General features: G+C 37.6%; 1 protein-coding gene across 1 annotated transcript in view; it reads left to right on the top strand.

The window, feature by feature from the left end:
- The window catches only part of LOC104624456 (collagen alpha-1(XXVIII) chain-like), a 37,149-nt gene that overhangs the window by 24,316 nt on the left and 449 nt on the right, over positions 1-12,384 (top strand). Inside the window, exons 25-35 of the mRNA XM_010291825.1 lie at positions 1,047-1,115; positions 1,806-1,874; positions 3,318-3,386; positions 4,081-4,149; positions 4,985-5,065; positions 5,843-5,878; positions 6,853-6,889; positions 7,015-7,572; positions 8,237-8,478; positions 9,062-9,149; positions 10,745-10,933. Of these exons, the coding sequence (XP_010290127.1) occupies positions 1,047-1,115; positions 1,806-1,874; positions 3,318-3,386; positions 4,081-4,149; positions 4,985-5,065; positions 5,843-5,878; positions 6,853-6,889; positions 7,015-7,572; positions 8,237-8,478; positions 9,062-9,149; positions 10,745-10,933 (1,507 nt within the window). The remainder of the gene's footprint in view (positions 1-1,046; positions 1,116-1,805; positions 1,875-3,317; positions 3,387-4,080; positions 4,150-4,984; positions 5,066-5,842; positions 5,879-6,852; positions 6,890-7,014; positions 7,573-8,236; positions 8,479-9,061; positions 9,150-10,744; positions 10,934-12,384) is intronic.

Here is a 12,384-nt window from a genome sequence, read left to right as displayed (position 1 = left end):
AGCCTAAAAACACTCCTCAACTGTGGAAATGCATTTCAGCATCAAAGGAAAAAGAAATCTCCTTCCAAAATAGTCCAAGACCTTCCACGTCCTTCACTCCTCCTGATTACACAGTGTAGCATATTCCAAGTGGGGCTTTTGTTTTTCTGTAGTATCACTGATGTTTCAATCGGCTCCCTCAATATCTTGATGCAGGCTACTGCCTTCTGCCCAACCATATAAAATTTATTCCGAAACAGGAGAATATAGCCCAGCTAAGCAGCTGTGGCCATATACATGGGTGTGAACTCAGGGCAACACTATCCTCCAGAACCACTGAAAAAGCAACTACTGTCCCAGAAGAGCCAGAAGAGCAAACTGTCCTCAGTTCCATTCATCAGGTTGTTGAAGGTGTGGCAAAGAATTGGTTGATCTACTTTACAGTCCTTCACAGAGGTCTTTACTGGTAGATATAACCAATCCCTGCAAAAAGGATAGAAAGAGAAAATGCTCCTTCCTCTCCTTTCCTGGCACAAGTATGCGGCACTGGCCTCATGTAGCTAGTCTGCTCAGCAGTATGCACCACCAGCCCTGGCAGTTACGTGCCTGTGCAGTGAGGAAGTCGCAGGAAGACTGCTGGCTAGAGTCAGGGAATTTGGTGACATACCAGCATTTATCTGTGCTAAAGACAACAGTAAAAGTGCATGCAATTGCCATATTGAGGAATAAAAATTAATGAATGTCAAAATGGAAATTGGAGTTTGATTTGTAACACTTCCTGATATTTTTGTGCAATCTGATGCAGATCTGCTCCTGCACCCACCTCTCCGGATCAAAATCCTCTGTTTTTCAGACACTTGCAAGCCTCCTGCATGACATGCAACACACATGCAAATGTCACTGACACCACTTCTGGCTTATCAGAGTAGAATTTAACCAACTGTAGACCACAGTGATCCTTCTAAGAGATAATATATTCAAGATACTACCATGTTAATGTTAGCAAAAGCATGTAGTCAATATAGCCATAAATTAAATTAATATTCTGTCTGTACATACAATTTCAGGGCTTGCCAGGCCTTCCTGGGATTCCTGGTGAACAAGGCCCAGATGGAGTTGGACTACCAGGACCTAAGGTACAGTCCTTAGCTTCTAGAACAGTAAATATATGTGTGTACTCTACTTCATGCAGATATATTTCCTATCCATAGGTCACAGTCAGAATACCTTTTTAATCCAGCTTTAACTTACTTGTCAGTATGTAAAATGTAGATCCCATAGGAGATCTTCAAGCTTCACTTCAGAACTAATCCTGATGCTGATTGCAGGATTACTGCAATTGTACAGGCAATTGAAGGCTTGACTACAGCTATTTAAATATGCTTAATGTCTCTTAAAAGGATGTACATCTTTTTTCCACTCACCTCAAACCCCTAGCTGTCTGAAGGCACTGATAGAAAAAAAGCTAGAACAGTGCCAGTATGAACATACTGTCTGATTCAACTGACAGGCAGCAAGTAAAAATATTTTTTTTGTTTTGGAGAACCTGGAGTTCATTTTATGATATGGGAATTGTAATCCTGTGTAACTATTGTAAAATTGACTGTATGTGTCTTGAATATGTTCAGACTACTACCCACTGTTTACCCCCAGTAACTTTCTTGTCCTGCCTGCAGTATTCCTGGGTTAGCATTGTTTAAACTTGCACTCTGTTGTTCAGTAATTCTCCTCTCTTTGTCCCATTTGAGTACAACAGATGCTGGGAATTCTAGAGATGAATTAAACTTTGGTATTCACTACTTATTTTTTAAAGTATCGACTTTCAGGGTGATCCAGGTAGTAGAGGACCAGTTGGTCTCCCAGGTCCCCCAGGAGAAGGCCTGCCAGGACCAAAAGTAAGGCATTTAAACAATTATGTCTCCCATTCTCTATTTTCTAAAAAAGAAATTAAAAAGGTGTAGTATAAAAATTAGTGATCATGCATACACATCTACATGTTTTCTGTCTTCACTCTTCACTAGAAACAACTAATTGAAAAATATGATATCTAAGGAATACGGTGTCTTTATTTTGCAGAAAATAAAAAATGTTTCTGGTGACTAGCCATAAACCATGGCCTTCTTCCTATTGCATCCGATAAATTATAAAGTGATAATCTTGCAGGGCAGATCAGTGACAAAACATCTAGCTCCTGCAGACATTAGCTGTAACTGAGTAGCAAAAATTTCTTCAGACCTAGCATTGGTCAGAATTAATGGCCTGCAAGCACTTACCATGTCTTGCCTATACTACTGTTAGAGCTACAGGCATACTGTTGAGTTCTTATAGAATTAATTCCTCTTTTTTACTGTATAAAGTAAATCAATAATCATCTAATGACCAATATGATGACCAATCCCTGCAAAAAGTATTATTTTGTGTAATTACCATATGCACCATGACAAACGCCTGGAAATCGTTGTCACTATAAAAAGCAATTTTCACTATGAAACCTCCCAAATTGGAAGCTCCTGTGCTCCTGTAGCTCAGCTTTAGAAGTCTATTAATACAAAAGAACTGTTTTAGAATGTAAATGTAAATGCACTGAACAAGGTCAAATGCAAAGATTTTGCAACAAATAATGTATTATGTGCACAGTGTGGCTTATTGGTCTCAGAGATTCAGTTCATGTTGGCATGAAGGCTAGGTCCACAGCTAAGCAGTGGTGAAACACTGCCAGCCAGTGCTAGTCCCAAGGACTGGCATGTGCACAGGATCCTTACAAATGTGGAAACTGAGAATTTCATGCAGCAATACTGGAATAGCAATATAGGTATAAAATTAATATTGTACTATGTGGGTTTTGACTGCTTCCTATGAATAACATATGGAACAGAAACATTTTCTCTAGAGTTCTTTTAAAACTAGCTTATAAATTAGCAACAAGTGTTTATTTGCAATGCTACGTTAGTATGTGTGTCTATAGGTCTTACTGTGTAAGCTTAATGGTGTTGAAAAATAACACAATAACAATAATCCTCTCTTAAATCTTGATTCAGTCTCCAATGTCCCACCAATACAATCCATCCTTCAATTCAGTGTATATCTCTATCAGCAAGGTGATTCACGTTCAGTAACGATTAAGCCCTGACTGCCTACTTTGAAGTATAAACTGGATTTTAATAATATAATAAAGGATAAAAAGAGTCTTTGTCAGATAGAGCAATCTTATCCTCACTACTTATAAAAAGGACATCAATTTGGTAGAGGATGGACAGGAAATTACATGGTGCTCTAACAGTTCATTGTGCATTTTTATTATGAATATTGTTTTTAACGTATGCAGGGTTTCTCTCTAGGGAACCATGGGACGCCCAGGACCACCTGGCTCTCTAGGACCTCCTGGGGAAGGTATTCAAGGAATTAAGGTAAAAAGACTCAGTGTCTTCAATATTTAACCTGTGTTGAGTGGTCAGCCTGACCATCACAGTGTTAAGGAGATTTCACATTGTTTCTTATGAGGAGAGCCTCGGGCTAGAAAATGAGAAGGGTAGTAGGATAATACCTACAAAGTATGTTCTGACTCTGCTGCTGTAAACAACAAGCCCAAGGGTGTGTGTATTGAGGGAGGAGGAAGCAAGGGCATCTTTTATCAGTGAAAGACAGCCTTAAAAAATGAAAAATACCATTCCCTCTTCCACAGTTCTCATGCCCAGGACACAGTCTGAAGTAGTTTTATGAACTACCACCTATGATAGAGAAAGGGTGTCCATCCTGAATCTATGTGTGATATTAATTTTTCCCTGTGATATGCACTTTTACCCAAAGCATAGATCACATGAGACAGACTCAAAAGACAGAAATAAGAAAGGGAGAATGAGAAGGAATAAAATGGGATGGAAAGAGAACACAGAAGAATCAGAACCAATAACGATCATGAGGTTTTTCGATATTATGTATCTTTACAGTAGACATACTGAGAAATATAAGCTAGCTACTACATTTTCTCAAGTGCCTCAAGCCACTTGTTAAAATGCAGTTTGAAATTCTGTTCGAGTATTTAAAATTATTGCATGATGAGTGATTACAAAGGGTTAATATCACTACCTCGATTATCGTTAGGGGGAACAAGGAATTCAAGGAATGCCAGGACCACGAGGGCCCCCTGGAGAAGGGCTTTTAGGACAGAAGGTATGATATCTAAATCGGAGATAATGTCCTAGTAGGACCAAAGCCAACATACTGAAAATGCTCATTACAGTCAGCTCTCATTGAAGGCATGTGAATTCTGTGAAAAGAGAATGGGGATTTGAGAAAAACTCAGCCATTCATGTGGTTGTTTTAATACTTTATAGCAGCATTTCTTTCAGTGTTGCTTATTTTAATATCATAAGAGCCTTATCTTCTACTGCAATTAGAAGAAACAGAGATATTAGATTTAATATCACTGCCTTTCTCTTACCCACCCACTATGCAAAATCTAGATACTACATCAATGTTAAGAAAAAGAGAAATGTCGATTGAAATCAGTTTTTGGATGTCATCACATTCGCTCAGAAAGGCTGTACAAAGTCCCATAGCCTACAAAAAATCAAACCAGGTGGCACTAATTCATCTGTTTGCTATTCCAAACACCTTTTCTGGGCTAGAAGATTTCTGAGAGTGATACTCCCATTATTCATTCCAACTACATCCTTGCCTTTCTTCTCCATTTCCCTACTTCTCAGGCACAGATAATAATTTCCATCATGCATTACCCCATGAAACCCCTCTGTTTACATATGCTTGTTTGAGATGGTTCATTGTTCAAACTGCTTCAGCTATCTTTTCCCATAAAAATGCTTAGCCCATACAAGTTATTCTCGAAATTCACAAATACCAATTGACTTAAATGATCTTTAACAAAGATTTCTAACTCATGTCAGAAGCTGAAGGTGAATTCGACAAAGGCAGCGGCAGAGAAATGTGAAAAGTGTAATAAAAGCTGACTTACATTTTATGTCTGCTTACCAACATGGTTTTAAAGGGAGATCGAGGAGCTACAGGTGAAAAGGGGAGAAAAGGAGAAAAAGGTGATGTGGGTGACCCTGGTTTATCTGGAGAACCTGTGAGTAACTCAGGTTTATCATGTCTGTTTTCTTAAACTGCTTAAAAATAAAGCTGGGTTGTGTATTCTTCTTGCTATTTAACCACACATAATCTGAAATACTTAAGAAAATGAAACTATGAAAACCTTTAAAAGCATATCGAAGACATTTCCATGCTGAATACCACACTTGCCACAGATGTGATTTCTTTCTTAAGGCAGTAAAAGACAATTGCCATGATTTAAGACAAAACTATGCAATTCTATTCTATGGCTACCAAGTAACTGCAGTTCAGACTTTCCCTCAAAGCTGATGAAGGGAGGCAAAATGGTAACTAATGCTGATGGGCAGGTCCCCAAAAGCTGGAAAGAAAAATGTGGTGCCCTTCTATTCTTACATTTGCATGCTATTAAGTAACGATACATAAACATCATTGCCGTTCTTGCCCTGACACTGGTCCTATTCCACTGTGTCAGGCAGGTATACAGTCTCTTGAGAAAGGAAACAAACACAACATTGTTGACCAGGAAAGCTTTGCACAGATTCTCCCCTTCTAATGTAAACTGACAATCAGTGATCCGGTGGAAGACGAGGTCATTCAGTTCCCATAAAATGCTCACCATCTTAGGAGGTTGTAGATACTGCATGCACAAGGTAACATCACAAGAACACTACTTTTTCTAGCCAAAGTTCTTGTTGGCCAAATATTATTCTAATAACGGTATTGACGAAGTCATATTCTGAATTACAATGTTACTAACTAATTGCAGTAGCTTAATTAACAATCACTGTTACAGGGCAAAACTGGACCAAAGGGAGAGCAAGGCCTAACAGTAAGCAAATTCCATTATTTAAATCCCAATAAGGCAAGAAATAAACAAAATGCAAGATACTATCAGATGAAGTGTATCCTTGTGTTAATTTTTCTGGAAAGAGCTCTCTGACTAGAAGTGGTCTCAGTAATAATATAGAAAGAAACCATGCAAAGGTTTCTGACTTTTTCTCATCTACTTTATGCTGAAATGGAATTCCAAGTTCCTGGTGATTTGACATATTTTTCTGCTACGTGTTCTTTTGCAGTTAGTGTTGGATGTGCCAGGTGTATACCTGCTGCAGGAAGTTTTTTTTAAAAGTATTTAAGAGTCTAAGAGCAAAGATCTTCAAACTGGTCACAGTCTATCATACTATGGACTTGATTTTACTTCTGCTAAGCCTGAAATGCACTAGACCCAATTGCATTAAATATGTCAGTGAGTATATAAATACTACTGAAGTCCATGGTGGAAGCCAAGCAGCAGTAGCAAAAGGTTGTATTTGAAAGACTAACTCAGTGCCAAATGAGTCCTGTCATGCACTTCAAAAAAATATAACAAATGATTGCTCTAGTAACGAGAAATGCTTTGTTCGCATGTCACGGAAGCCATCACTTCTCTGAACAGACAGGTCTGAAGGCAGCAGCTCTTTTTTTGCTGCTGAAAGTGGGTAATACAGTGGGCCAGGTACACTAGGTTTCACAAATCCCAATTCCATTCTGTGTTGGCACTCTCTGTAACATGCCAGCTCGCTACAAGCAACATACTTCCTGAAGCTCAGTCTGTTTCTCCACTCCTAATACATTTTAAAGGGATATCCATATTACTCAGATGCTAAGATATGAATGGGTTTTGACATCAAATTTTAATGAGAACCAAATAATCACAAAACATTCTTTACAATAACAGTAGTTAATTGTTTTAGATAGAGGTGTTACTGTGTTGTCAAGAGGCAAATTGTAAAATATTTTCATATTTAATTTTTTTGTATCCAGAGAGAAGATATAATTAAATTAATTAAAGAGATATGTGGTAAGTACTCCGGAATCCTTTAATTTCAGATATTGTTTTTTTCGTCATTACATCTACATTCTTCTCCATTCCAAAAGTAAAGTCATCATGATCTATTGATTTTGGGTTTTTTTTTTCCTTTCCAGGTTGTGGTATTAAATGTAAGGAAATCCCTATGGAGCTTGTATTTGTGATTGACAGCTCTGAGAGCGTGGGACCAGAAAATTTTGAGATTATCAAAGACTTTGTAACTGCTTTAGTAGACAGAGTAACGGTAGGCAGAAATGCTACCAGAATTGGCCTTGTGTTATACAGTTTAGAAGTTCGGCTAGAATTTGGTCTCAACAAGTATACAACTCAACAGGATGTTAAGCAAGCAATTAGAAAAATGCAATACATGGGAGAAGGCACTTACACAGGAACAGCTATCCGTAAAGCAACCCAGGGAGGATTTTTTGGTGCTCGAACAGGAGTGCGGAAAGTAGCTATTGTGCTTACAGATGGCCAAGCAGACAAGAGAGAAGCTGTAAAACTAGATATTGCCGTTCGAGAGGCTCATGCAGCAAACATCGAAATGTATGCAATAGGAATTGTAAATACTTCGGATCCAACACAGGTTGAGTTTGTGCATGAACTAAATCTGATTGCTTCAGATCCAGACAGAGAACATATGTATCTCATCGATGACTTTAATACTCTTCCAGGTGCGTTCATTGCAGTTTTATTCCACATTGTATCCGATGCTTCTTAGAACACGGGGCGGGGCCGGAAGTACCATCTTTGTGGAAATCATGTTTTGATGCTGATCAGGGTTAGTTACAAGGTGCAAAGAAACAGGAACATAGAGATACAGATTCCCTTTTTTTAAGGAGTCATGGTACAGGGCAATACATCATGACAACGGGAGATGTCACCTAGTGTAGGAAAACAGCTGTTTTAACTAGCTTTCTAAGCTAAGTAAGTGCTCAGCCACCATAAATCTACCAAGTGGGAAACCAGAATCTAACCCACTGGCATAAATTCTATTTATTCACTTCTATTAGGAAATAACCCATTTTCACTGGGTTATTCACATAACAAGCAGTTATCTTCCCACTACCAACTAGTAGCTGGTACTAAGATCAGGTGAACACTTTTAGGTGAGTTCCTTGTATTTTGTACCATGTAGAGGACTTATGGGCTGGCAAATTTGTGACAAATAGAAACCACAGTCCAGAGAGCCTGGAATAATCTTCTTAGATGCATACAGATAATCCAAAGGCGTACTGGATAATACATGTGTATTATTTATGTGTATAAATAATCCAAATTCAAAAAATATTTTTAATTTCTCAGTATGATGAGTTTTTTACTTTTTTTTTTTAACAGCTCTGGAGTCCAAATTAGTCAACCAATTTTGTGAAGATGAACATGGTACCTTAATATACAATCGTAATGGAAATGGTGCAAGCATAAGTGGACCATCTCTCCATTCAGTATCTTCAAGTTCTTTACATTACATACTTCAGAACAACAATGTTAATAGACAATCACTTTCAGCACAGACACCTAGAGTATCTACAGTAGAAACTCATCTGAGTCTTGGTGATCTTCCTCAACCATTAGCTCCGGTATCAAAATTCAGCAGGCTTTAATGACCAAAAGTTTTTTATATATTTCCTTCTCTGTTGCCTGATGTAGTATCTAATTTTTCCCCTTCTTTTCTACAGGACAGGTACCGTAATAGCTCCTTTAACTTGCTGTGCTCGGAGCTGGTTGTTCCGAGTAAGGGTTCTGATTTTGCATGCAGGCAGTTATCTAATGGCTATAATTTACTGAAACTGTTACAAGGATTATTATTTCTGTGTTTAATACAGTAATATTTGTGCCACAGTGTGAAATGTAACATTATTAAAATGCAATTACACTGTAATAATTAAGTCTAAGAATAGCAATTAAACTCAGTTGTAGTCTACATTTTTAAGTTTAAAATTTAGTAAAGGTCAACTAAAAAAAAAAAAATATCCCAAGTCTAGGATTGAAAACCCTCCTGGTAGACCAACAAGATGAGGTTAAAATCCTGATTCTTAACACTGAAGTCAGGGTAAATGGGGAGGAAAAAACATTAGAAAACCTCTACATGATGAAGGGCTTTTTCATTTTGAGACACTTCACAATATTCGAAAAGTAAAGAAAATCAAATGCTTATTTCAGACCAAAGTACCTCCTGTGGTAGTATATGAAGCCTATGAAGAGGAACACAAAGAAGAACAGTCATCCTTGCTAACAGTGGACACTACAGGTATTTTTATCATAATTCTTTTCTTCATCTTCTAGTTATTTTTGGCTGATCAAAAATCAGTGTCTCATTCTGTTTCTTTTCACCTGCAGCTGTGGTACCATTATTGCCATCTAAACCATCATCATCATCCGATAAAGTGATGACATCATCTCTTTCAACAGCAGGGCTCACAAAAAGGACAGGTTATAGATCATAACTAGTTTTTTCATTTTGTTCCCTCTTATCCTGATACTCACTTTTCATAAGGCTTTAAAATCAGAGTAATTTTGCTCCACTCTGAAGATTTCATGAGTCCATGCTGTGGAAGAGAATCCATTTCAGGATTTTATAACAGATCTAGTTGCAGTTCTTGTCCAGCCTGTTCACCAGTTCTTGTCTTCCCAAATACCAAATCCCACTGCTCCACTTAGAGCAGAAGCAAGTTGGTTATAACCTGAGACACAGCTCATGAACAGTGTCAAAAAGAGAACGTAGTGCTAGCTGAGGTGGGCCAGTGAGGACATAATTCTTCAGCCAAGAAGGGTCAGTCTATGGAGATGGGAGGCTTCATTAAAGGCAGAGAAGATAATGATTTCAGAATTGGACAGAAAACATAGATTTCTCCTTCAGAGAAGAAAGAGGAAAAAATGGTGTTTAGTCATTTGAAGCAAAGTATAGTAATTAGCTGAGTGGTCACAGGATTGATTCTTTTCATATGAAATGTCCACATGTATTCCATTCTTCATTTGGGGGAATTCACACTTTGGAGTTCCAAGAATAGTATATTATGATGGGAGCAACAGAAGAGAGTGATAGAAACACGTTCCCATATTTCCTGGGAACATGGCCATGACTTTCTGTCTCTGGCAATAACTTTCTTTTTTTTCCCCTAAAGTGTCAAGATACCAAAAACAGAATATTGATGTCACAACATTAAACTTGAAGGAAAAGTATTTTCTATCTCATACTATTATTGAAATGAGTGAGACTAGTTTAATATGTCACAGTCCTGTAATGCATATCTATAGGAATCATTAGACAAACAAGCTTCACATTCAAACTTAAGTAGTATGTACATAATTACTACCAGTGTATTACATAAGTGGTACAAACATCTTACAAAAGAAAGACTAAAGTTTTACAGTCTTCTCACTATTATAATGCCTCTTTCCCACACCACAAAGAGAACTAATGTACTGAAGCAGGGTACTGCAGAAGGATGATGGTCATACTTGTGGTTTGACAATATCAGATGCAACTAGCTTACAGCTCTTCGGCTTACAATTTTGGGTTGCTCACAAGACTGGTTGCTGATAATTAGATTTCAAAATTATCAGATTCATATTGTTTGCTCTTCTTGTACGTGGAGCCATAATACTATTATTTCTGGAGTTACTAGAACCATGCCAGTAAAGGAACAGTTTACTTGACCTACTAAGATACACTTTTAATGTGCCTTCAATACTAACATTTTTAGAAGCGAAAGTGAATCTTAAACTGTTGTATAACATTAGCAGAAAAAACAAAATAAAAATCAGAATTTAAAAGTTAAAATCTATGCAATAAAATTGACTTTTACAAACTGAATTGTTACTTTTTTTTTTTTTTTTTTTTAGAAAGTATCCTGGACCTCCGATGCAAGTTAAGGCTGGATCAAGGGCCATGCCGCATTTATATCATAAAATGGTATTATGATAAACAAGCCAATGCTTGTGCTCAGTTTTGGTATGGTGGCTGCAATGGAAATGCAAACCGCTTTGAGAGTGAAGAAGAATGTAGAGAGGCTTGTGTACTTTTTTCTGGAGGTAGGAATTTATCTCTATGTTAATAACAAGCAAGTTGAAGCTATTGATTGTTTGGGTTCATTATCAAGTATCCAGCATGCTATGTAAAACCAAACCCACTAATTTAAAGAGTATTAACATTATGCCATATGCTCATTATGTCATATGTCAATGTTAACAAAAGTCATATGCTCACCAATTTAAAAAAGTCTACCTATACAATCTCACTTCAATTCTTTTTGCATATATTGTATGATGTAGTCCTTATGCAACAAAATAACAAGAGTACAAAATTTCCTTTTTACTAAGGTATAGTCAGACCAGTATAGCATTGTCCATAGCAATTGCCTTTCTCCATCTAGATCTTTAAATACTACCAGTACACAACCACTAAGTATACCCCACTTTAAATTATTTATATGGCTCTGGAAAGCAATCTTTGGTCATTAAAATTATGTAATTTCTTTTCTTTCTGTTACAGAAGTCTGAGATTTGGCATGGATTCTGCAGTGGAGACTTAACTTTTTTTGAGCAAAAGTGTTCCCACAAATAATATTTTAATATTTCAAGCATAAAATATTAATTTCTAAATTACATGCAGAGTACTACTACTCGGGGGTTACAAGAGAAATACCGAAAATGCGTTAACTTGTGGCCTACACGCTCTGCAGGTCACAAGACAGGGAGGTGGCTCAGCAACCACAGATTTATATGACCCTACCAATAGCTGGCATCACTAAATTACGTTAGTTCATGTCTAAAGTCATTCTTGACATGTGTTTTACTTCTGAAAGCCAAGTCTAATTTTTAAATGTAAATAGAGCATAGTTTATTCTTTTATTGCCCATAACTGCCATATTGCTTTTTACATTTATGTCTGCCTGTATATGATATATTTCCTTTACTTGACTTGTATACTTAAAAGCTTGTTTCTAATAAAACATTTCTGGTTTTACTGCCAGGACAGAGAATGGATAATTACCATTATTTATTAATTACCATAATTACCAAATTACCTTTACAGGACTAAAAACTTTTCTCATCTCTAAATTACACTTACTGTTAAATGTGCTCCTGATGATGTAACTGAGTTTCTGACACAGCCCTTAACGAGGCTGAACATCCCAGATTAGGCACTCCTGCAGATGAAAAATGATGGTAATTTTTGGTTGGGTTTGTGAGGTTTTTTTCCCCTGAACGAACGGTAAATTCAGTGTATCAACAAACAAACGGAATTTTGCCTCAAGCCAAGCAGCCGCTACCCTTCCTACTTCAAGAGCCCCCAGCTGCACTCCCACCAGGGCCACAGCCAGACCCGCCAGCGCCAGAGGGAGGAAGAGGAGTAGGGAGCGAGAGAGGGAAGGGAGGCGAGGGAGGGGAGAGAGAGGCAGCTCCGGCACCAACAATGTCTTTTCACTTCATTGAGTTTGTATCAACTTCAGGTGGGTGGCAATGGGCTCCTCACCACTTCA

Source organism: Phaethon lepturus, unplaced genomic scaffold (assembly GCF_000687285.1).
Source record: "Phaethon lepturus isolate BGI_N335 unplaced genomic scaffold, ASM68728v1 scaffold22347, whole genome shotgun sequence".
Taxonomy (NCBI): Eukaryota; Metazoa; Chordata; class Aves; order Phaethontiformes; family Phaethontidae; genus Phaethon; species Phaethon lepturus.
Note: the sequence above shows the minus strand (reverse complement) of the source record. Positions and strands in the feature narration are given on the sequence as shown.